Genomic DNA, 27,036 nt, shown 5'->3' on the forward strand with positions numbered 1-27,036 from the left:
ACAGGGTTCTATGGTCACAGGGTTCTATGGAGCAGTGTCACATGGTTCTATGGAGCAGTGTCACATGGTTCTATGGAGCAGTGTCACATGGTTCTATGGAGCAGTGTCACATGGTTCTATGGAGCAGTGTCACAGGGTTCTTGAACATATTTGTATAACTTTTGAATTAATTTAAGAATTTTATGGGTGACCACCCTGTGTAGTTATACCATGCTACACTGTGTCTTCACTGTGTGGTTTGACCATGCTACACTGTCTCTTCACTGTGTGGTTTTACCACGCTACACTGTCTCTTCACTGTCTGGTTTTACCATGCTACACTGTCTCTTCACTGTCTGGTTTTACCATGCTACACTGTCTCTTCACTGTCTGGTTTTACCACGCTACACTGTCTCTTCACTGTGTGGTTTTACCATGCTACACTGTCTCTTCACTGTGTGGTTTTACCATGCTACACTGTCTCTTCACTGTCTGGTTTTACCATGCTACACTGTCTCTTCACTGTCTGGTTTTACCACGCTACACTGTCTCTTCACTGTGTGGTTTTACCATGCTACACTGTCTCTTCACTGTGTGGTTTTACCATGCTACACTGTCTCTTCACTGTCACCATGCTACACTGTCTCTTCACTGTGTGGTTTTACCATGCTACACTGTCTCTTCACTGTCTGGTTTTGCTACACTGTGTGGTTTTACCATGCTACACTGTCTCTTCACTGTGTGGTTTTACCATGCTACACTGTGTGGTTTTACCATGCTACACTGTCTCTTCACTGTCTGGTTTTACCATGCTACACTGTCTCTTCACTGTCACTGTGTGTGGTTTTACCATGCTTACACTGTCTCTTCACTGTGTGGTTTTACCATGCTACACTGTCTCTTCACTGTGTGGTTTTACCATGCTACACTGTCTCTTCACTGTGTGGTTTTACCATGCTTACACTGCCTCTTCACTGTGTGGTTTTACCATGCTACACTGTCTCCTCACTGTGTGGTTTTACCATGCTACACTGTCTCTTCACTGTGTGGTTTTACCATGCTACACTGTCTCTTCACTGTGTGGTTTTACCATGCTACACTGTCTCTTCACTGTCTGGTTTTACCATGGTTTTACCATGCTACACTGTCTCTTCACTGTGTGGTTTTACCATGCTACACTGTCTCTTCACTGTGTGGTTTTACCATGCTACACTGTCTCTTCACTGTCTGGTTTTACCATGCTACACTGTCTCACTGTGTGGTTTTACACTGTGTGGTTTTACCATGCTACACTGTCTCTTCACTGTCTGGTTTTACCATGCTACACTGTCTCTTCACTGTGTGGTTTTACCATGCTACACTGTCTCTTCACTGTGTGGTTTTACCATGCTACACTGTCTCTTCACTGTCTGGTTTTACCACGCTACACTGTCTCTTCACTGTGTGGTTTTACCATGCTACACTGTCTCTTCACTGTCTGGTTTTACCATGCTACACTGTCTCTTCACTGTGTGTTTTACCATGCTACACTGTCTCTTCACTGTGTGGTTTTACCATGCTACACTGTCTTCACTGTCTGGTTTTACCATGCTACACTGTCTGGTTTTACCATGCTACACTGTCTCTTCACTGTGTGGTTTTACCATGCTACACTGTCTCTTCACTGTGGTTTTTTACCATGCTACACTGTCTGGTTTTACCATGCTACACTGTCTCTTCACTGTGTGGTTTTACCATGCTACACTGTCTCTTCACTGTCTGGTTTTACCATGCTACACTGTCACTGTCTTTCACTGTGTGGTTTTACCATGCTACACTGTCTCTTCACTGTGTGGTTTTACCATGCTACACTGTCTCTTCACTGTGTGGTTTTACCATGCTACACTGTCTCTTCACTGTGTGGTTTTACCATGCTACACTGTCTCTTCACTGTGTGGTTTTACCATGTTTCTCTTCACTGTGTGGTTTTACCATGCTACACTGTCTCTTCACTGTCTGGTTTTACCATGCTACACTGTCTCTTCACTGTCTGGTTTTACCACTGTCACTGTCTCTTCACTGTCTGGTTTTACCATGCTACACTGTCTCTTCACTGTGTGGTTTTACCATGCTTACACTGCCTCTTCACTGTGTGGTTTTACCATGCTACACTGTCTCTTCACTGTGTGGTTTTACCACGCTACACTGTCTCTTCACTGTGTGGTTTTACCATGCTACACTGTCTCTTCACTGTCTGGTTTTACCATGCTACACTGTCTCTTCACTGTCTGGTTTTACCACGCTACACTGTCTCTTCACTGTGTGGTTTTACCATGCTACACTGTCTCTTCACTGTGTGGTTTTACCATGCTACACTGTCTCTTCACTGTGTGGTTTTACCATGCTACACTGTCTCTTCACTGTGTGGTTTTACCATGCTACACTGTCTCTTCACTGTCTGGTTTTACCATGCTACACTGTGTGGTTTTACCATGCTACACTGTCTCTTCACTGTGTGGTTTTACCATGCTACACTGTCTCTTCACTGTCTGGTTTTACCACGCTACACTGTCTCTTCACTGTCTGGTTTTACCACGCTACACTGTCTCTTCACTGTCTGGTTTTACCATGCTACACTGTGTGGTTTTACCATGCTTACACTGCCTCTTCACTGTGTGGTTTTACCATGCTACACTGTCTCTTCACTGTGTGGTTTTACCATGCTACACTGTCTCTTCACTGTGTGGTTTTACCAGGCTTACACTGCCTCTTCACTGTGTGGTTTTACCATGCTACACTGTCTCCTCACTGTGTGGTTTTACCACGCTACACTGTCTCTTCACTGTGTGGTTTTACCATGCTTACACTGTCTCTTCACTGTGTGGTTTTACCACGCTACACTGTCTCTTCACTGTGTGGTTTTACCATGCTACACTGTCTCTTCACTGTGTGGTTTTACCATGCTACACTGTCTCTTCACTGTGTGGTTTTACCATGCTACACTGTCTCTTCACTGTCTGGTTTTACCATGCTACACTGTCTCTTCACTGTGTGGTTTTACCATGCTTACACTGCCTCTTCACTGTGTGGTTTTACCATGCTACACTGTCTCTTCACTGTCTGGTTTTACCACGCTACACTGTCTCTTCACTGTGTGGTTTTACCATGCTACACTGTCTCTTCACTGTCTGGTTTTACCACGCTACACTGTCTGGTTTTACCATGCTACACTGTCTCTTCACTGTGTGGTTTTACCATGCTACACTGTCTCTTCACTGTGTGGTTTTACCATGCTACACTGTCTGGTTTTACCATGCTACACTGTCTCTTCACTGTCTGGTTTTACCATGCTACACTGTCTCTTCACTGTCTGGTTTTACCATGCTACACTGTCTGGTTTTACCATGCTACACTGTCTCTTCACTGTGTGGTTTTACCATGCTACACTGTCTCTTCACTGTCTGGTTTTACCATGCTACACTGTCTCTTCACTGTGTGGTTTTACCATGCTACACTGTCTCTTCACTGTGTGGTTTTACCATGCTTACACTGCCTCTTCACTGTGTGGTTTTACCATGCTACACTGTCTCTTCACTGTGTGGTTTTACCATGCTACACTGTCTCTTCACTGTCTGGTTTTACCATGCTACACTGTCTCTTCACTGTCTGGTTTTACCATGCTACACTGTCTCTTCACTGTCTGGTTTTACCATGCTACACTGTCTCTTCACTGTGTGGTTTTACCATGCTTACACTGCCTCTTCACTGTGTGGTTTTACCATGCTACACTGTCTCTTCACTGTGTGGTTTTACCACGCTACACTGTCTCTTCACTGTCTGGTTTTACCATGCTACACTGTCTCTTCACTGTCTGGTTTTACCATGCTACACTGTCTGGTTTTACCATGCTACACTGTCTCTTCACTGTGTGGTTTTACCATGCTACACTGTCTCTTCACTGTCTGGTTTTACCATGCTACACTGTCTCTTCACTGTCTGGTTTTACCATGCTACACTGTCTCTTCACTGTGTGGTTTTACCATGCTTACACTGCCTCTTCACTGTGTGGTTTTACCATGCTACACTGTCTCTTCACTGTGTGGTTTTACCACGCTACACTGTCTCTTCACTGTGTGGTTTTACCACGCTACACTGTCTCTTCACTGTGTGGTTTTACCATGCTACACTGTGTGGTTTTACCATGCTACACTGTCTCTTCACTGTGTGGTTTTACCATGCTACACTGTCTCTTCACTGTGTGGTTTTACCACGCTACACTGTCTCTTCACTGTGTGGTTTTACCATGCTTCACTGTGTGGTTTTACCATGCTACACTGTGTGGTTTAACCATGCTACACTGTGTGGTTTTACCATGCTACACTGTCTCTTCACTGTGTGGTTTTACCATGCTACACTGTGTAGTTTTACCACGCTACACTGTGTAGTTTTACCACGCTACACTGTGTGGTTTTACCACGCTACACTGTGTGGTTTTACCACGCTACACTGTGTGGTTTCACCACGCTACACTGTGTAGTTTTACCACGCTACACTGTGTAGTTTTACCACGCTACACTGTGTAGTTTTACCACGCTACACTGTGTGGTTTTACCACGCTACACTGTGTAGTTTTACCACGCTACACTGTGTGGTTTTACCATGCTACACTGTGTGGTTTTACCATGCTACACTGTGTGGTTTTACCATGCTACACTGTGTGGTTTTACCATGCTACACTGTGTGGTTTTACCACGCTACACTGTCTCTTCACTGTGTGGTTTTACCATGCTACACTGTGTGGTTTTACCATGCTACACTGTGTGGTTTTACCATGCTACACTGTGTGGTTTTACCATGCTACACTGTGTGGTTTTACCACGCTACACTGTGTGGTTTTACCATGCTACACTGTGTGGTTTTACCACGCTACACTGTGTAGTTTTACCACGCTACACTGTGTGGTTTTACCATGCTACACTGTGTGGTTTTACCATGCTACACTGTGTGGTTTTACCATGCTACACTGTGTGGTTTTACCACGCTACACTGTCTCTTCACTGTGTGGTTTTACCATGCTTCACTGTGTGGTTTTACCATGCTACACTGTGTGGTTTTACCATGCTACACTGTGTGGTTTTACCATGCTACACTGTCTCTTCACTGTGTGGTTTTACCATGCTACACTGTGTAGTTTTACCATGCTACACTGTGTAGTTTTACCACGCTACACTGTGTAGTTTTACCACGCTACACTGTGTGGTTTTACCACGCTACACTGTGTGGTTTTACCACGCTACACTGTGTGGTTTTACCACGCTACACTGTGTAGTTTTACCACGCTACACTGTGTAGTTTTACCACGCTACACTGTGTGGTTTTACCATGCTACACTGTGTGGTTTTACCACGCTACACTGTGTAGTTTTACCACGCTACACTGTGTAGTTTTACCACGCTACACTGTGTGGTTTTACCATGCTACACTGTGTGGTTTTACCATGCTACACTGTGTGGTTTTACCATGCTACACTGTGTGGTTTTACCATGCTACACTGTGTGGTTTTACCATGCTACACTGTGGTTTTACCATGCTACACTGTGGTTTTACCATGCTACACTGTCAGTGCAGGTGTGTAAATAGGGAAGTAAAACATGAGACCATAGATGTATAGCTACATAATACCACATCACTGAATTCCCATATTTTTCCTGTATTTCTCCGGTTGTGGTTTTGGATGGTAGTGCTATGAGGTCAGGTGTAAGGGATAAAAGTTCAAAGGTCTAGAGTAGGTCAATCGGTACCTGGTGACCTCTGCCTGCTGTGTGAGCTGCTCCTGGACCTTCTGACACACCTCTCCCGCCGTGGCGTTGACCTTGCCGATCTTGGTGAAAAGGGCTGCGATCTTGTCGCTACGCAGGAAACCCGCCGCTCGCCGCTTCAACAGGTGGCTCAGACACGCCTCGATGGTGCCTGGAGGAGAGAGGGGGAGGGAGAGAGGGAGGGAGGGATAGAGAGAGAGAGAGAGAGAGAGAGAGAGAGAGAGAGAGAGAGAGAGAGAGAGAGGGGAGTGAAGATTACTTTATTGTCCATTTACTACACGAGCAACAGAAATGTGTCATTCGCATAACATCTTATTCGCAGAGGATGAGGTGAGGGTGAAAAAGGAGAAAGGGAAAGAGAGAGGGGAGGGGAGAGCAGCAAAGAGGATGAGGGTGATTGAGGGAAAGAGAGAGATGGATGAGAGCCTGCAAAGAGGATGAAGGTGAAAGAGGAGAGAGGGGGAAAGAGAGAGGGGAGGGGAGAGCAGCAAATAGGATTAGGGTGATAGAGGGAAAGAGAGAGATGGATGGAGAGCAGCAAAGAGGATGAGTGTGAAAGAGGAGAGATGACAAAAGGGAGAAAGAGAAAGGGAGGAGGAAGAGGGAGAGAGGAACGAAAGAGGGAGAAAGATGAAACAGGAGAGAGTGAAGACAGAAAGGTGGAGGAAAGGTGGAGGAAGAGAGCTGGAGGGAGAAAGGTGGAGGGAGAAAGGTGGAGGAAGAGAGGTGGAGGAACAAAGGTGGAGGAACAAAGGTGGAGGAACAAAGGTGGAGGAAGAGAGGTGGAGGAAGAGAGGTGGAGGAAGAGAGGTGGAGGAACAAAGGTGGAGGAACAGAGGTGGAGGAAGAGAGGTGGAGGAACAAAGGTGGAGGGAGAGAGGTGGAGGAAGAGAGGTGGAGGAACAAAGGTGGAGGGAGAGAGGTGGAGGAACAAAGGTGGAGGAAGAGAGGTGGAGGAACAAAGGTGGAGGAAGAGAGGTGGAGGAAGAGAGGTGGAGGAAGAGAGGTGGAGGAAGAGAGGTGGAGGAACAAAGGTGGAGGAAGAGAGGTGGAGGAAGAGAGGTGGAGGAAGAGAGGTGGAGGAAGAGAGGTGGAGGGAGAGAGGTGGAGGGAGAGAGGTGGAGGGAGAGAGGTGGAGGAAGAGAGGTGGAGGAAGAGAGGTGGAGGAAGAGAGGTGGAGGGAGAGGTGGAGGAAGAGAGGTGGAGGAACAAAGGTGGAGGAAGAGAGGTGGAGGAAGAGAGGTGGAGGAAGAGAGGTGGAGGAAGAGAGGTGGAGGAACAAAGGTGGAGGAAGAGAGGTGGAGGAAGAGAGGTGGAGGAAGAGAGGTGGAGGGAGAGAGGTGGAGGGAGAGAGGTGGAGGAAGAGAGGTGGAGGAAGAGAGGTGGAGGGAGAGAGGTGGAGGAAGAGAGGTGGAGGGAGAGAGGTGGAGGAAGAAAGGTGGAGGAAGAGAGGTGGAGGAAGAGAGGTGGAGGAAGAGAGGTGGAGGGAGAGAGGTGGAGGAACAAAGGTGGAGGGAGAGAGGTGGAGGAACAAAGGTGGAGGGAGAGAGGTGGAGGAAGAGAGGTGGAGGGAGAGAGGTGGATGAAGAGAGGTGGAGGGAGAGAGGTGGAGGAAGAGAGGTGGAGGGAGAGAGGTGGAGGAAGTGAGGTGGAGGGAGAGAGGTGGAGGAAGAGAGGTGGAGGAAGAGAGGTGGAGGAAGAGAGGTGGAGGGAGAGAGGTGGAGGAAGAGAGGTGGAGGGAGAGAGGTGGAGGAACAAAGGTGGAGGAAGAGAGGTGGAGGAAGAGAGGTGGAGGGAGAGAGGTGGAGGAAGAGAGGTGGAGGGAGAGAGGTGGAGGAACAAAGGTGGAGGAAGAGAGGTGGAGGAAGAGAGGTGGAGGAAGAGAGGTGGAGGGAGAGAGAGGGAGGAAGAGAGGTGGAGGGAGAGAGGTGGAGGAACAAAGGTGGAGGAAGAGAGGTGGAGGAACAGAGGTGGAGGAACAGAGGTGGAGGAAGAGAGGTGGAGGGAGAGAGGTGAAGGAAGAGAGGTGGAGGAAGAGAGGTGGAGGGGGAGAGGTGGAGGGAGAGAGGTGGAGGAAGAGAGGTGGAGGGAGAGAGGTGGAGGGAGAGAGGTGGAGGAAGAGAGGTGGAGGAAGAGAGGTGGAGGAAGAGAGGTGGAGGGAGAGAGGTGGAGGAAGAGAGGTGGAGGAAGAGAGGTGGAGGAACAAAGGTGGAGGAAGAGAGGTGGAGGAAGAGAGGTGGAGGAAGAGAGGTGGAGGGAGAGAGGTGGAGGAACAAAGGTGGAGGGAGAGAGGTGGAGGAAGAGGTGGAGGAAGAGAGGTGGAGGAAGAGAGGTGGAGGGAGAAAGGTGGAGGAAGAGAGGTGGAGGAAGAGAGGTGGAGGGAGAGAGGTGGAGGAAGAGAGGTGGAGGGAGACAGAGGAAGTAGAACGGAAATCCCAGATAAAAACACTCTTCTTGAATGCACTGTTATTTAATATCCTATTACTTACTATCCTGTTGTTAAAAACTTCGTATGGCTTGAATCCCGCGAACGGGATCGATATGACAACAGCCAGTGAAAGTGCAGGGCGCCAAATTCAAAACAGAAATCTCAGAATTAAAATTCCTCAAACATACAAGTATTTTACACCATTTTAATGATAAACTTGTTGTTAATCCCACCACAGTTTCCGATTCCAAAAAGGCTTTACGACAAAAGCACACCAAACATTGATCAAAGATACAACTATTATGCATGGCATTATAGATACACTTCTCCTGTCAGGGTTTACCAGAATTGGACCCAGAAGCAGACCAGGACAAGGTGAGTATAAAGATGGTGAGTATTTATTAATCAATGAGAACGTGGAGGTAGATAGTTCCGGGTGGAGGAGCGGGCAGCGGAGGTGGGTTGATGGGAGTAGATAGGCTGATCCAATGGATAACAACACACTGGCGACGAGCAGACAGGGATGGGGTATGACAGGGATGGGGTATGACAGGGATGGGGTATGACAGGGATGGGGTATGTCAGGGATGGGGTATGTCAGGGATGGGGTATGACAGGGATGGGGTATGACAGGGATGGGGTATGACAGGGATGGGGTATGTCAGGGATGGGGTATGACAGGGATGGGGTATGACAGGGATGGGGTCAGGGATGGGGTATGACAGGGATGGGGTATGACAGGGATGGGGTATGTCAGGGATGGGGTATGACAGGGATGGGGTATGTCAGGGATGGGGTATGACAGGGATGGGGTATGACAGGGATGGGGCATGACAGGGATGATATGTCAGGGATGGGGTATGTCAGGGATGGGGTATGTCAGGGATGGTGTATGACAGGGATGGGGTATGACAGGGATGGGGTATGTCAGGGATGGGGTATGTCAGGGATGGGGTATGACAGGGATGGGGTATGACAGGGATGGGGTATGACAGGGATGGGGTATGACAGGGATGGGGTATGACAGGGATGGGGTATGTCAGGGATGGGGTATGTCAGGGATGGGGTATGTCAGGGATGGGGTATGACAGGGATGGGGTATGTCAGGGATGGGGTATGACAGGGATGGAGTATGACAGGGATGGGGTATGACAGGGATGGGGTATGACAGGGATGGGGTATGTCAGGGATGGGGTATGTCAGGGATGGGGTATGACGGGGATGGGGTATGTCAGGGATGGGGTATGGGTTCCGGGTGGAGGAGCGGGCAGCGGAGGTGGGTTGATGGGAGTAGATAGGCTGATCCAATGGATAACAACACACTGGCGACGAGCAGACAGGGATGGGGTATGAGAGGGATGGGGTATGACAGGGATGGGGTATGACAGGGATGGGGTATGTCAGGGATGGGGTATGTCAGGGATGGGGTATGACAGGGATGGGGTATGACAGGGATGGGGTATGTCAGGGATGGGGTATGTCAGGGATGGGGTATGACAGGGATGGGGTATGACAGGGATGGGGTATGACAGGGATGGGGTATGACAGGGATGGGGTATGTCAGGGATGGGGTATGACAGGGATGGGGTATGACAGGGATGGGGTATGTCAGGGATGGGGTATGACAGGGATGGGGTATGACAGGGATGGGGTATGACAGGGATGGGGTATGACAGGGATGGGGTATGACAGGGATGGGGTATGTCAGGGATGGGGTATGACAGGGATGGGGTATGTCAGGGATGGGGTATGACAGGGATGGGGTATGACAGGGATGGGGTATGACAGGGATGGGGTATGTCAGGGATTGGGGATGACGGGGATGGGGTATGACAGGGATGGGGTATGACGGGGATGGGGTATGTCGGGGATGGGGTATGACGGGGATGGGGTATGTCGGGGATGGGGTATGACGGGGATGGGGTATGACGGGGATGGGGTATGACGGGGATGGGGTATGACGGGGATGGGGTATGTCGGGGATGGGGTATGTCAGGGATGGGGTATGTCAGGGATGGGGTATGACAGGGATGGGGTATGACAGGGATGGGGTATGACAGGGATGGGGTATGTCAGGGATGGGGTATGTCAGGGATGGGGTATGACAGGGATGGGGTATGACAGGGATGGGGTATGACAGGGATGGGGTATGACAGGGATGGGGTATGACAGGGATGGGGTATGACAGGGATGGGGTATGACAGGGATGGACAGGGATGGGGTATGTCAGGGATGGGGTATGTCAGGGATGGGGTATGTCAGGGATGGGGTATGACAGGGATGGGGTATGACAGGGATGGGGTATGTCAGGGATGGGGTATGTCAGGGATGGGGTATGTCAGGGATGGGGTATGACAGGGATGGGGTATGTCAGGGATGGGGTATGTCAGGGATGGGGTATGACAGGGATGGGGTATGACAGGGATGGGGTATGACAGGGATGGGGTATGTCAGGGATGGGGTATGTCAGGGATGGGGTATGACAGGGATGGGGTATGACAGGGATGGGGTATGTCAGGGATGGGGTATGTCAGGGATGGGGTATGACAGGGATGGGGTATGACAGGGATGGGGTATGTCAGGGATGGGGTATGACAGGGATGGGGTATGTCAGGGATGGGGTATGACAGGGATGGGGTATGACAGGGATGGGGTATGTCAGGGATGGGGTATGTCAGGGATGGGGTATGACAGGGATGGGGTATGACAGGGATGGGGTATGACAGGGATGGGGTATGACAGGGATGGGGTATGTCAGGGATGGGGTATGACAGGGATGGGGTATGACAGGGATGGGGTATGTCAGGGATGGGGTATGACAGGGATGGGGTATGACAGGGATGGGGTATGACAGGGATGGGGTATGACAGGGATGGGGTATGACAGGGATGGGGTATGTCAGGGATGGGGTATGACAGGGATGGGGTATGACAGGGATGGGGTATGTCAGGGATGGGGTATGACAGGGATGGGGTATGTCAGGGATGGGGTATGTCAGGGATGGGGTATGTCAGGGATGGGGTATGACAGGGATGGGGTATGACAGGGATGGGGTATGACAGGGATGGGGTATGTCAGGGATGGGGCATGACAGGGATGGGGTATGACAGGGATGGGGTATGTCAGGGATGGGGTATGACAGGGATGGGGTATGACAGGGATGGGGCATGGGGATGGGGTATGACAGGGATGGGGTATGTCAGGGATGGGGTATGACAGGGATGGGGTATGACAGGGATGGGGTATGACAGGGATGGGGTATGTCAGGGATGGGGTATGACAGGGATGGGGTATGACAGGGATGGGGTATGACAGGGATGGGGTATGACAGGGATGGGGTATGACAGGGATGGGGTATGACAGGGATGGGGCACAGGGATGGGGGTATGTCAGGGATGGGGTATGTCAGGGATGGGGTATGTCAGGGATGGGGTATGACAGGGATGGGGTATGTCAGGGATGGGGTATCAGGGATGGGGTATGTCAGGGATGGGGTATGACAGGGATGGGGCATGTCAGGGATGGGGTATGTCAGGGATGGGGATGACAGGGATGGGGTATGACAGGGATGGGGTATGACAGGGATGGGGTATGACAGGGATGGGGTATGTCAGGGATGGGGTATGTCAGGGATGGGGTATGACAGGGATGGGGTATGACAGGGATGGGGTATGTCAGGGATGGGGTATGTCAGGGATGGGGTATGACAGGGATGGGGTATGACAGGGATGGGGTATGTCAGGGATGGGGTATGACAGGGATGGGGTATGTCAGGGATGGGGTATGACAGGGATGGGGTATGTCAGGGATGGGGTATGTCAGGGATGGGGTATGACAGGGATCAGGGATGGGGTATGTCAGGGATGGGGTATGACAGGGATGGGGTATGTCAGGGATGGGGTATGTCAGGGATGGGGTATGACAGGGATGGGGTATGTCAGGGATGGGGTATGACAGGGATGGGGTATGACAGGGATGGGGTATGTCAGGGATGGGCATGACAGGGATGGGGTATGACAGGGATGGGGTATGACAGGGATGGGGTATGTCAGGGATGGGGTATGTCAGGGATGGGGTATGACAGGGATGGGGTATGTCAGGGATGGGGTATGTCAGGGATGGGGTATGACAGGGATGGGGTATGACAGGGATGGGGTATGACAGGGATGGGGTATGACAGGGATGGGGTATGACAGGGATGGGGTATGACAGGGATGGGGATGGGGTATGTCAGGGATGGGGTATGTCAGGGATGGGGTATGACAGGGATGGGGTATGACAGGGATGGGGTATGTCAGGGATGGGGTATGACAGGGATGGGGTATGACAGGGATGGGGTATGTCAGGGATGGGGTATGACAGGGATGACAGGGATGGGGTATGACAGGGATGGGGTATGACAGGGATGGGGTATGACAGGGATGGGGTATGTCAGGGATGGGGTATGTCAGGGATGGGGTATGACAGGGATGGGGTATGACAGGGATGGGGTATGGGGATGGGTATGTCAGGGATGGGGTATGACAGGGATGGGGTATGACAGGGATGGGGTATGACAGGGATGGGTATGACAGGGATGGGGTATGTCAGGGATGGGGTATGACAGGGATGGGGGTATGACAGGGATGGGGTATGTCAGGGATGGGGTATGAGGGATGGGGTATGAGGGATGGGGTATGACAGGGATGGGGTATGTCAGGGATGGGGTATGACAGGGATGGGGTATGACAGGGATGGGGTATGACAGGGATGGGGTATGACAGGGATGGGGTATGTCAGGGATGGGGTATGTCAGGGATGGGGTATGGGGATGGGGTATGACAGGGATGGGGCATGATGGGGGTATGACAGGGATGGGGTATGTCAGGGATGGGGTATGACAGGGATGGGGTATGACAGGGATGGGGTATGACAGGGATGGGGTATGTCAGGGATGGGGTATGACAGGGATGGGGTATGACAGGCATGGGGTATGACAGGGATGGGGTATGTCAGGGATGGGGTATGACAGGGATGGGGTATGACAGGGATGGGGTATGTCAGGGATGGGGTATGACAGGGATGGGGTATGACAGGGATGGGGTATGACAGGGATGGGGTATGACAGGGATGGGGTATGACAGGGATGGGGTATGACAGGGATGGGGTATGGGTTCCGGGTGAATGGCAGTAGACAAAACAAACGGTGGTAAGTTAAAGGCAAGCAAGACGTACAAAACAATAAAACAAACTCTATAAACTGGAGGCTGGTTCGTCGGCACAACATACTGTTCACGGCTAACGATCCGGCAGGGAATGGATGTCAGGTCAGAGCTTTTGAAGGGGAGAGGTGATGATCAGGACAGGTGTGCAGATTACTGATGGGATACAGGTGCGGGTGAACATCGATCTCCCAACAAGCTAATTCGCCCGGCAACCAGACAGGGTGCGTTCCAGGACACCGGAAACACACTCCAGGACAGAAACACAGGCAAAACACAGACTCAGGAAGCGGGATTCGTGACAGTACCCCCCCCTCCGACGAACGCCACCGGGCGGACTACCTGGAGCGCCAGGGTGGAGGCGGTAGAAGTCACGAAGCAGGTCGTCATCAAGGATCTGACGCCGAGGAATCCAACTCCTCTCCTCTGGACCATATCCTTCCCAATCCACGAGATATTGGAAACCTCGACCCCGCCGTCTGGAATCCATTATGCGGCGCACCGTGTAGGCAGGACCACCTCCGATCATCCGAGGAGGAGGGGGCAACAGAGGACTGAGGAGAACCGGCTTGAGGCAGGAGACATGAAAGGTGGGGTGTACTCGAAGCGTTGCCGGCAATTTGAGTCGGACCACAACAGGGTTAATGATTCTCTCCACCACAAACGGACCAATGAACTTTGGTGACAGTTTCCTCGACTCAGTCCGTAGAGGAAGATCCCGTGTAGCCAACCAAACCTTATCTCCGATGGTATAAGCAAGCGGCAGCAGGAATACGGCGACGATTCGCCTGGATCTGATACCGGTCAGAAACTCTAAGGAGGACCTTCCTGGCCCGATGCCAGGTCCGGTGGCAACGACGAATGTGGGCCTGTACAGAAGGAACCGAAAGATCCCTCTCCTGAGAAGGAAACAAGAGAGGTTGGTATCCGTACAGGCATTGGAAGTGGAACATCCCAGTGGCAGATGAAGGAAGGGTATTATAGGCATACTCGACCCAGGGTAATTGAGATGACCAAGAGGTGGGATCAGAGGAGACAAGACAACGCAGCGTGGACTCCATCTTCTGGTTGGCTCTCTCCGCCTGACCATTAGATTGTGGGTGAAATCCAGAAGTGAGACTGACTGTAGCTCCAATGGCCAAACAGAAGGATCTCCAGACAGCAGAGGTAAACTGAAGACCATGGTCAGAAACAATGTCACTGGGCAATCCGTGGACCCTGAAAACCTCCCTAACCAGGATCTCGGACGTCTCCGTGGCAGATGGAAGCTTGGAGAAAGGGACAAAGTGAGCAAACTTGCTGAATCTGTCCACAATGGTCAGAATGACCGTGTTCCCAACAGAAGGGGCAATGGCAATCCAGGGCCAGATGCGACCAAGGTCGCCGAGGAATAGGTAGGGGGTGAAGAAGCCCAGAGCTGGGCCGATTGGTACTTTTGTTCTGAGCACAAACAGGACATGGGGCAACAAACCTCTGGGTATCTTCTCCCATGGCAGGCTACCAAAATCGTCTGCGCAGTAGCGCCAAAGTCCGAGCAACGCCAGGGTGACAAGCTATCTTGCTGGCGTGGGACCACTGAAGAACAGCAGAACGGACCGACTAACGGACCGGGTGGACCGTTACCGGGGCCGTGCTGCGTCCGAAGGGCCGCCATCACATCCTCCTCAATCCTCCATGTAACGGCTCCCACGACAAGGTTCTGGGGAAGAATCGTCTCAGTCTTGGCACCACTCTCATCCGTCTTGGAGAACATCCGGGACAAGGCGTCCGCTTTGCCGTTCTTCGACCCAGGTCGGAACGTCAGGGAAAAATTGAAGCGTCCAAAAAACAAAGCCCACCTGGCCTGACGGGAGTTGAGACGTTTAGCCAATTGCACGTAAGCCAGATTCTTGTGGTCAGTCCAGACCACAAACGGTTGCTCCGCTCCCTCCAACCAGTGACGCCACTCCTCCAAGGCAAGCTTCATAGCGAGAAGCTCCCGGTTACCCACATCGTAGTTTCTCTCAGCTGGTGAAAGACGACAAGAGTAGAAGGCACAGGGATGGAGTTTACCATCAGTGGAGCTATAATAAATAAATAAATGTTTGATTCGTTCGATAAAGTCCATCATTTATGTCCAAATACCTCGTTTTTGTTCGCACGTTTAGCCCAGTAAACCAAAAACTACAAACCTCAGATTTCCCCCTTCCTGGTTGGATTTTTTTGTCAGGTTTTTGTCTGCCTATAAGTTCTGTTATAGTCACAGACATTATTCAAACAGTTTTAGAAACTTTCTAACGTGTTTTCTATCCAAATCTACTAATAATATGCATATATTAGCAACTGTGCCTGAGTAGCAGGCAGTTTACTCAGGACACCTTATTCATCCACGCTACTCAATACTGCCCCCAGCCATAAGAAGTTTTAACATCCTGTTATTTAATATCCTGCTCCTGAAAATCCAGTTCCTTAATATCCTGTTTCTTAATATCCTGTTCCTTAATATCCTGTTCCTTAATATCCTGTTACTTAATATCCTGTTCCTTAATATCCTGTTACTTAATATCATGTTCTTTAATATCCTGTTCCTTAATATCATGTTCCTTAATATCCTGTTCCTTAATATCCTGTTCCTTAATATCCTGTTTCTTAATATCCTGTTCCTTAATATCCTGTTACTTAATATCCTGTTCTTCAATATCCTGTTCTTTAATATCCTGTTCTTTAAAACTTTTTCATTTAATATCCTGTTATTTAATATCCTGTTCCTTAATATCCTGTCATTTAATATCCTGTTCTTTAATATCCTGTCATTTAATATCCTGTTCCTTAATATCCTGTCATTTAATATCCTGTTCTTTAATATCCTGTCATTTAATATCCTGTTCCTTCATATCCTGTTTCTTAATATCCTGTTCCTTAATATCCTGTTTCTTAATATCCTGTTCCTTAATATCAATATCCTGTTCCTTAATATCCTGTTCCTTAATATCCTGTTCCTTAATATCCTGTCATGTAATATCCTGTTCTTTAATATCCTGTTCCTTAATATCCTGTCATTTAATATCCTGTCATTTAATATCCTGTTCCTTAATATCCTGTCATTTAATATCCTGTTCCTTAATATCCTGTCATTTAATATCCTGTCATTTAATATCCTGTTCCTTAATATCCTGTCATTTAATATCCTGTCATTTAATATCCTGTTCCTTAATATCCTGTCATTTAATATCCTGTTCTTTAATATCCTGTTCCTTAATATCCTGTCATTTAATATCCTGTTCTTTAATATCCTGTTCTTGGACCAAGATGCAGCGTGGTATGTTTTCCATCCTTTTTATTAGGAAGAGAAAACTCAAAAAACAAAAACAATAAAGCGAACAAACGAAACGTGAAGCTCAGAGTAGTGCATGCAGGCAACTATACCTAGACAAGATCCCACCAAGCACAGAATGGGGATGGAATGCTTGTCTTCGTCCTCCTCAGACGAGGAGTAAGAAATGTCAGACCAATGCGCAGCATGGTAGGTGTCCATATTGTATTTAATACGAATACTGAACACATGACAATAAAACGACAAAAACGAACAGTCCTGAACGGTGAAGCAAAACGCAGAACAGAAAATAATCACACACAACTCAAAGGTGTAACCAGGCTACCTAAGTATGGTTCACAATCAGGGACAACCAGGCTACCTAAGTATGGTTCACAATCAGGGACAACCAGGCTACCTAAGTATGGTTCACAATCAGGGACAACCAGGCTACCTAAGTATGGTTCTCAATCAGGTACAACCAGGCTATCTAAGTATGGTTCTCAATCAGGGACAACCAGGCTACCTGAGTATGGTTCACAATCAGGGACAACCAGGCTACCTGAGTATGGTTCACAATCAGGGACAACCAGGCTACCTGAGTATGGTTCACAATCAGGGACAACCAGGCTACCTAAGTATGGTTCACAATCAGGGACAACCAGGCTACCTTAGTATGGTTCACAATCAGGGACAACCAGGCTACCTGAGTATGGTTCACAATCAGGGACAACCAGGCTACCTAAGTATGGTTCACAATCAGGGACAACCAGGCTACCTAAGTATGGTTCACAATCAGGGACAACCAGGCTACCTAAGTATGGTTCACAATCAGGGACAACCAGGCTACCTGAGTATGGTTCTCAATCAGGGACAACCAGGCTACCTAAGTATGGTTCACAATCAGGGACAACCAGGCTACCTAAGTATGGTTCACAATCAGGGACAACCAGGCTACCTAAGTATGGTTCACAATCAGGGACAACCAGGCTACCTGAGTATGGTTCTCAATCAGGGACAACCAGGCTACCTAAGTATGGTTCACAATCAGGGACAACCAGGCTACCTAAGTATGGTTCACAATCAGGGACAACCAGGCTACCTAAGTATGGTTCACAATCAGGGACAACCAGGCTACCTGAGTATGGTTCTCAATCAGGGACAACCAGGCTACCTGAGTATGGTTCTCAATCAGGGACAACCAGGCTACCTAAGTATGGTTCACAATCAGGGACAACGATTGACAGCTGCCTCTGATTGAGAACCATACCAGGCCAAACACAGAAATCCCAAATTATAGAAAAATGAACATAGACTGCCCACCCCAACTAACGCCCTGACCATACTAAAAGAAAGACAAAACAAAGGAACTAAGGTCAGAACGTGACAGGGGAAATGGCTACCTAAATATGATCCTCAATCAGAGACAACGATAAACAGCTGCCTCTGATTGGGAACCACACCAGGCCAACATAGACATACAATTCACCTAGCTAATCAAACCAGTGCCATACGTTTTGTCACTAAAGCACCTTATACCACCCACCACTGTGACTTGTATGCTCTAATCGGCTGGCCCTCGCTACATATTCGTCGCCAGACCCACTGGCTCCAGGTCATCTACAAGTCCATGCTAGGTAAAACTCTGTCTTATCTCAGTTCACTGGTCACGATGGCAACACCCATCCGTAGCACGCGCTCCAGCAGGTGTATGTCATAATAATAATAATATAATAATATATAATAATAATAATAATATGTCACTGATCATCCCTAAAGCCAACACCTCATTTGGCCGCCTTTCGTTACAGTTCTCTGCTGCTTGTGACTGGAACGAATTGCAAAAATCGCTGAAGTTGGAGACTTTTATCTCCCTCACCAACTTCAAACATCTGCTATCTGAGCAGCTAACCGATCGCTGCAGCTGTACATAGTCTATCGGCAAATAGCCCACCCATTTTTACCTACCTCATCCCCATACTGTTTTTTATTTATTTACTTTTCTGCTCTTTTGCACACCAATATCTCTACCTGTACATGACCATCTGATCATTTATCACTCCAGTGTTAATCTGCAAAATTGTAATTATTCGCCTACCTCCTCATGCCTTTTGCACACAATGTATATAGACTCCCCTTTTTTCCCTACTGTGTTATTGACTTGTTAATTGTTTACTCCATGTGTAACTCTGTGTTGTCTGTTCACACTGCTATGCTTTATCTTGGCCAGGTCGCAGTTGCAAATGAGAACTTGTTCTCAACTAGCCTACCTGCTTAAATAAAGGTGAAATAAAAAATAAAAAAATAAAAAAACATAAACACACCCGACCTAATCAACATAGAGAATAAACAGCTCTTTATGGTCAGGGCGTGACAAATATTCTGTTTTTTAATACACTGTTCTTTAATACACTGTTCTTTAATATCCTGCTCTTTAATACTGTCATGACATTGCCCTCTTTGGATACAGCCCCATCCCCCTCTCCCTGTCTCCTACACCCAGGCTGCTGTGGTCAGAGAGAGGTCGTAAATTCCTGGAGGAGATTATCTCCTCATGGCCACAGTATAGAGAGAGAGAGTATAGTTTTCATAGAAGAGAACAAAGGAATTTCTTCCACCTCACAGAACTAGAGGTCCGAACAACATTTATGTTCTGGAGAAAGTATAAAAGATTGGTGAAGAATCTAGCTACGAACTGGTCCGTTTGGTACAATTTTGTGAAACTCATGGGAGGCAATACGGCCACATTACCATAACGCTGTTTATATAATAGCCTCAGATATGAGGTTTACATCTAATTGTTGTATAAGATGAATGAGTGAGGATGATACTGTTTGTAAAATTGTGTAATGTGATTTTGGACTGTTTAATGAAGGAAACTCCAATTCCCTTTTGAGTTTAACTAAATCAGAGGACCGCCCATGAGCACAGTTAACACAGTCATGAGACAGCTTTTTCTACAATTCCGAATAAAACCCCCATCTTGAGAATTTCTCAACAGACAATGTTTCCCTCAATTACGAGAGGACAAAGGTTGCAGACCAGCTTACCTCGATAATGAGAGGGCCAAGGTTTGAGACCAGACTGCTGAATCTTTTAACCATCCCACGTGGTTAAACTCTTAGACTATCGATACCGACAGAATAAGAACAAGTCTTTGATATGAATTACTAGTCTGCAGCTAGGAATTCGGTATCATTGAATGTGAAGACTGACAACCGCCGAAACATCTATTCTATAACGACATGAATGAATGTCACTCTGAACTATCCATTCTAAGAGAGAGAGCGAGGACGGACAGACTCTCCAACAGAAACAATCTTTTCAACAGAGACCCCGACGACACACTGAGCGTAAATATATATATATATTGATTGTAATTGTTCCCGAATGAGTGAGCGTTCATGTGCAAAGGATTAGCATTTCAATTGTTATAATTATCAACTGTGTAGTGACTTCTGAGTCGACCCCCAACTCCCCTTTTGTCCACCAAGCCGCGATGCCGGTTTATCCCGCTAGGGAAACTCCGTTATCATTTCCTTGTAACTATTTGTTTATGCATTTCTGTGAATTACTTAGTTAGTAAATAAATGATTTCACGACAATTGATGTATGGATGACTCGTAGTGAAGACTGGGTTTGGGCAGATTTACGACGCTTGGAATGAGACTAACGTGAGGTAAAATAAATAAGTAATTAATTAAGAAGACTAATTGATCAGATATTAAAATTATAACTTTGTAATCTGATTATTTTCCTTGGTGCCCCGACTTCCTAGTTAATTACATCAGATTAGTTAATCACGAAATGCTAATTACAGAGAATCTTTGATAAAAACCAGAAGTCTTCAGTTAATGATAGTAAAGACACGACAATACACTGTTCTTCAAAATCCTGTTCGTTAATATACTATTATTCAATGCACTGTTATTTAATACTCTGTTCTTTAACATATTGTTTGATAATACACTGTTTTAATAACCTGTTATTTAATACACTGTTATCTAATGTCCACTTCTTTAATACACTGTTATCTAATGTCCACTTCTTTAATACACTGTTATCTAATGTCCACTTCTTTAATACACTGTTATCTAATGTCCACTTCTTTAATACACTGTTATCTAATGTCCACTTCTTTAATACACTGTTATTGTCACGAATCCCGCCGAAGATGGGTGCCTCTTCCTGTTGGGGCGGCGCTCGGCGGTCGTCTTCGCCGGCCTACTAGCTGCCACCGATCCCCTTTTCTGTTTCAGTTAGTTTTGTCTGATTAGTTTCACCTGTTTTATGTTTGGCTTTTGTTTTGGGCTATTTAAACCCGGTAGGCCCGTCCGCCTTTTGTTTTGGGCTATTTAAACCCGGTAGGCCAGCCGCCTTTTGTTTTGGGCTATTTAAACCCGGTAGGCCAGCCGCCTTTTGTTTTGGGCTATTTAAACCCGGTAGGCCAGCCGCCTTTTGTTTTGGGCTATTTAAACCCGGTAGGCCCGTCCGCCTTTTGTTTTGGGCTATTTAAACCCGGGAGGCCAGCCGCCTTTTGTTTTGGGCTATTTAAACCCGGGAGGCCAGCCGCCTTTTGTTTTGGGCTATTTAAACCCGGGAGGCCAGCCGCCTTTTGTTTTGGGCTATTTAAACCCGGTAGGCCAGCCGCCTTTTGTTTTGGGCTATTTAAACCCGGTAGGCCAGCCGCCTTTTGTTTTGGGCTATTTAAACCCGGGAGGCCAGCCGCCTTTTGTTTTGGGCTATTTAAACCCGGTAGGCCAGCCGCCTTTTGTTTTGGGCTATTTAAACCCGGTAGGCCAGCCGCCTTTTGTTTTGGGCTATTTAAACCCGGTAGGCCAGCCGCCTTTTGTTTTGGGCTATTTAAACCCGGGAGGCCAGCCGCCTTTTGTTTTGGGCTATTTAAACCCGGGAGGCCAGCCGCCTTTTGTTTTGGCCTATTTAAACCCGGGAGGCCAGCCGCCTTTTGTGCAGGCTTGTTTTTCTGTTCATGGTGTGTGGATTATTGTGGATACCGTTTTTCCGGACAGTTTCGACCTGTTTTTCTGTTGGACTGGGTATTTATACTCCCTTGTGTGTGGCGTGACCGTTACTCTGTCTTGGAATAAAGATCCACGTTTTGAACTACCCTGCTCTCTGCGCCTGACTCCTCCACCCACTACTCCTAGAAGCCGTGACAGTTATCTAATGTCCACTTCTTTAATAGAATGTTATGTAATATCCTATTCTTTAATATCCTGTTCCTTAATAAACTGTTATTTAATATACTGTTCTTTAATGTCATGTTATTTAATATCTGTTCTTTAATGGCATGTTATTGAATACTATGTTATTTAATAGACTGTTATTTAATATCTGTTCTTTAATGGCATGTTATTTAATACCCTGTTATTTAATATCTGTTCTTTAATACTCTGTTATTTAATACTCTGTTATTTAATACCCTGTTATTTAATACTCTGTTATTTAATACTCTGTTATTTAATACTCTGTTATTTAATACCCTGTTATTTAATACTCTGTTATTTAATACCCTGTTATTTAATACTCTGTTATTTAATACCCTGTTATTTAATATCTGTTCTTTAATGGCATGTTATTTAATACTCTGTTATTTAATACCCTGTTATTTAATACTCTGTTATTTAATACTCTGTTATTTAATACCCTGTTATTTAATACTCTGTTATTTAATACCCTGTTATTTAATATCTGTTCTTTAATGGCATGTTATTTAATACTATGTTATTTAATAGACTGTTATTTAATATACTGTTCTTTAATGTCATGTTATTTAATATCTGTTCTTTAATACTCTGTTATTTAATACCCTGTTATTTAATACTCTGTTATTTAATACTCTGTTATTTAATACCCTGTTATTTAATACTCTGTTATTTAATACTCTGTTATTTAATACCCTGTTATTTAATACTCTGTTATTTAATACTCTGTTATTTAATACCCTGTTATTTAATACCCTGTTATTTAATACTCTGTTATTTAATACTCTGTTATTTAATACTCTGTTATTTAATAAACTGTTATTTAATATCCTGTTTTAATACACTGCAGGACTCTGCATCTTATATCTTATTATAACTGCGTCCCAAATGGAACCCTATTCCCTGTATAGTGCACAACTTTTGAAAATGGACCCTGGTCAAAAGTAGTGCACTAAATATGAAATAGGGTGCTATTTAGGTCTGACACTATATCGTATTATATCCACCGGTTGATGGGAGTTAATTAATTACTGAAAATCTATCCCCAATGCACCAATCTCTCCCTTCAAGAGCAAGCGTGTGTGTGTGGGAGTGTACCAGTGTGTGTGTGTGGGGGCGTGTACCAGTGTGTATGTGGGCGTGTACCAGTGTGTGTGTGTGGGCGTGTACCAGTGTGTGTTTGTGTGTGTGGGCGTGTACCAGTGTGTGTGTGTGTGTGTGGGTGTGTACCAGTGTGTGTGTGTGTGTGTGTGTGTGTGTGTGTGTGTGTGTGTGTGTGTGTGTGTGTGTGTGGTGTGTGTGTGTGTGTGGGCGTGTACCAGTGTGTATGTGGGCGTGTACCCGTGTGTATGTGGGCGTGTACCAGTGTGTGTGTGGGCGTGTACCAGTGTGTGTGTGGGCGTGTACCTGCGTGTGTGTGTGTGGGCGTGTACCAGTGTGTGTGTGTGGGGCGTGTGGGCGTGTGTGTGTGGGCGTGTACCAGTGTGTGTGTGTGGGCGTGTGGGCGTGTGTGTGTGGGCGTGTACCAGTGTGTGTGTGTGTGGGCGTGTACCAGTGTGTATGTGGGCGTGTACCAGTGTGTGTGTGGGAGTGTACCAGTGTGTGTGTGGGCGTGTACCAGTGTGTGTGTGGGCGTGTACCAGTGTGTGTGTGTGTGGGCGTGTACCAGTGTGTGTGTGGGCGTGTACCAGTGTGTGTGTGGGCGTGTACCAGTGTGTGTGTGCACAACTTTTGAAAATGGACCCTGGTCAAAAGTAGTGCACTAAATATGAAATAGGGTGCTATTTAGGTCTGACACTATATCGTATTATATCCACCGGTTGATGGGAGTTAATTAATTACTGAAAATCTATCCCCAATGCACCAATCTCTCCCTTCAAGAGCAAGCACGCACGCACACGCACACACCAATCTCTCTCCCTGCACCCCCAGGGCCCGCCCAGGGGAATGTAGGAATGAACTTAAGTATGTGTATTTATGTGTGCCTACCAGTGTGTGTGTGTATGTGTGTGTGTGGGTGTGTGCATGCGTGTACCAGTGTGTGTGTGTGGGCCTGTACCAGTGTGTGTGTGTGTGTGTGTGTGTGTGTGTGTGTGTGTGTGTGTGTGTGTGTGTGTGTGTGTGTGTGTGTGTGTGTGTACCAGTGTGTGTGTGTGGGCGTGTACCAGTGTGTGTGTGGGCGTGTACCAGTGTGTGTGTGTGGGGGCGTGTACCAGTGTGTATGTGGGCGTGTACCCGTGTGTATGTGGGCGTGTACCAGTGTGTGTGTGTGGGCGTGTACCAGTGTGCGTGTGGGCGTGTACCAGTGTGTGTGTGGGCGTGTACCAGTGTGTGTGTGTTTTGCGCCTTTAATACTTTTAAATATTGAAGAAGGGAAGTTGAAGAAGAGAACGTCGGAATTACATTTTACGGCCCCGATGGGCCCCTGAAGGTCTTCTAGACGCCATGTTTGTCTGTTCATCTCTATAAAGGGAAACAACAGTCCCTTTACAGGGACTGTCATAACCCATCCATTAGCAGCAGCTTGCCTTTCAGCCTCGCTAACATAATGAAATCTAAATAAAAGGGGAAAACATGTCCCTCCCTAGCTGGCTGAAACACACGTCCCTCACTAGCTGGCTGAAACACACGTCCCTCACTAGCTGGCTGAAACACATGTCCCTCACTAGCTGGCTGAAACACACGTCCCTCACTAGCTGGCTGAAACACACGTCCCTCACTAGCTGGCTAAAACACACGTCCCTCACTAGCTGGCTGAAACACACGTCCCTCACTAGCTGGCTGAAACACACGTCCCTCACTAGCTGGCTAAAACACACGTCCCTCACTAGCTGGCTGAAACACACGTCCCTCACTAGCTGGCTGAAACACACGTCCCTCACTAGCTGGCTGAAACACACGTCCCTCACTAGCTGGCTGAAACACACGTCCCTCACTAGCTGGCTGAAACACACGTCCCTCACTAGCTGGCTGAAACACACGTCCCTCACTAGCTGGCTGAAACCCATAGAGGGTATTTACACTACAGACCAGCCCTAATACCACAGTAGACAGATCAGAGGCAGTAAGTATGACCAGGGATGTTCTCTGTTTAGTGAGTCAGATCAGAGGCAGTAGGGATGACCAGGGATGTTCTCTGTTTAGTGAGTCAGATCAGAGGCAGTAGGGATGACCAGGGATGTTCTCTGTTTAGTGAGTCCTCCAGATCAGAGGCAGTAAGAATGACCAGGGATGTTCTCTGTTTAGTGAGTCAGATCAGAGGCAGTAGGGATGACCAGGGATGTTCTCTGTTTAGTGAGTCCTCCAGATCAGAGGCAGTAAGTATGACCAGGGATGTTCTCTGTTTAGTGAGTCCTCCAGATCAGAGGCAGTAAGTATGACCAGGGATGTTCTCTGTTTAGTGAGTCCTCCAGATCAGAGGCAGTAAGTATGACCAGGGATGTTCTCTGTTTAGTGAGTCAGATCAGAGGCAGTAGGGATGACCAGGGATGTTCTCTGTTTAGTGAGTCCTCCAGATCAGAGGCAGTAAGTATGACCAGGGATGTTCTCTGTTTAGTGAGTCCTCCAGATCAGAGGCAGTAAGTATGACCAGGGATGTTCTCTGTTTAGTGAGTCCTCCAGATCAGAGGCAGTAAGTATGACCAGGGATGTTCTCTGTTTAGTGAGTCCTCCAGATCAGAGGCAGTAAGTATGACCAGGGATGTTCTCTGTTTAGTGAGTCTGCCAGATCAGAGGCAGTAAGTATGACCAGGGATGTTCTCTGTTTAGTGAGTCCGCCAGATCAGAGGCAGTAAGTATGACCAGGGATGTTCTCTGTTTAGTGAGTCCACCAGATCAGAGGCAGTAAGTATGACCAGGGATGTTCTCTGTTTAGTGAGTCTGCCAGATCAGAGGCAGTAAGTATGACCAGGGATGTTCTCTGTTTAGTGAGTCCACCAGATCAAAGGCAGTAAGTATGACCAGGGATGTTCTCTGTTTAGTGAGTCCTCCAGATCAGAGTCCGTAGGGATGACCAGGGATGTTCTCTGTTTAGTGAGTCTGCCAGATCAGAGGCAGTAAGTATGACCAGGGATGTTCTCTGTTTAGTGAGTCTGCCAGATCAGAGGCAGTAGGGATGACCAGGGATGTTCTCTGTTTAGTGAGTCTGCCAGATCAGAGGCAGTAGGGATGACCAGGGATGTTCTCTGTTTAGTGAGTCTGCCAGATCAGAGGCAGTAGGGATGACCAGGGATGTTCTCTGTTTAGTGAGTCCTCCAGATCAGAGGCAGTAAGTATGACCAGGGATGTTCTCTGTTTAGTGAGTCCACCAGATCAGAGGCAGTAAGTATGACCAGGGATGTTCTCTGTTTAGTGAGTCCACCAGATCAGAGGCAGTAAGTATGACCAGGGATGTTCTCTGTTTAGTGAGTCTGCCAGATCAGAGGCAGTAAGTATGACCAGGGATGTTCTCTGTTTAGTGAGTCTGCCAGATCAGAGGCAGTAAGTATGACCAGGGATGTTCTCTGTTTAGTGAGTCCACCAGATCAGAGGCAGTAAGTATGACCAGGGATGTTCTCTGTTTAGTGAGTCTGCCAGATCAGAGGCAGTAAGTATGACCAGGGATGTTCTCTGTTTAGTGAGTCCACCAGATCAGAGGCAGTAAGTATGACCAGGGATGTTCTCTGTTTAGTGAGTCCTCCAGATCAGAGTCCGTAGGGATGACCAGGGATGTTCTCTGTTTAGTGAGTCTGCCAGATCAGAGGCAGTAGGGATGACCAGGGATGTTCTCTGTTTAGTGAGTCTGCCAGATCAGAGGCAGTAGGGATGACCAGGGATGTTCTCTGTTTAGTGAGTCCTCCAGATCAGAGGCAGTAAGTATGACCAGGGATGTTCTCTGTTTAGTGAGTCTGCCAGATCATAGGCAGTAAGTATGACCAGGGATGTTCTCTGTTTAGTGAGACAGTCAGATCAGAGGCAGTAAGTATGACCAGGGATGTTCTCTGTTTAGTGAGACAGTCAGATCAGAGGCAGTAAGTATGACCAGGGATGTTCTCTGTTTAGTGAGTCCTCCAGATCAGAGACAGTAAGTATGACCAGGGATGTTCTCTGTTTAGTGAGACAGTCAGATCAGAGA

General features: G+C 47.5%; 1 protein-coding gene across 3 annotated transcripts in view; it reads right to left on the reverse strand.

The window, feature by feature from the left end:
- LOC118379529 (small G protein signaling modulator 2-like) overlaps positions 1-27,036 on the reverse strand; it is a 258,031-nt gene that overhangs the window by 139,784 nt on the left and 91,211 nt on the right. For all 3 annotated transcript variants that reach the window (XR_008068811.1, XM_052468679.1, XM_052468678.1), the window contains exon 3: positions 5,760-5,928. Coding sequence is in view for 2 of the 3 variants with exons in the window: in XM_052468679.1 (XP_052324639.1) it covers positions 5,760-5,928 (169 nt within the window). In the remaining variant the exon portion in view is untranslated. The remainder of the gene's footprint in view (positions 1-5,759; positions 5,929-27,036) is intronic.

This window comes from Oncorhynchus keta, chromosome 18, assembly GCF_023373465.1.
Source record: "Oncorhynchus keta strain PuntledgeMale-10-30-2019 chromosome 18, Oket_V2, whole genome shotgun sequence".
Taxonomy (NCBI): Eukaryota; Metazoa; Chordata; class Actinopteri; order Salmoniformes; family Salmonidae; genus Oncorhynchus; species Oncorhynchus keta.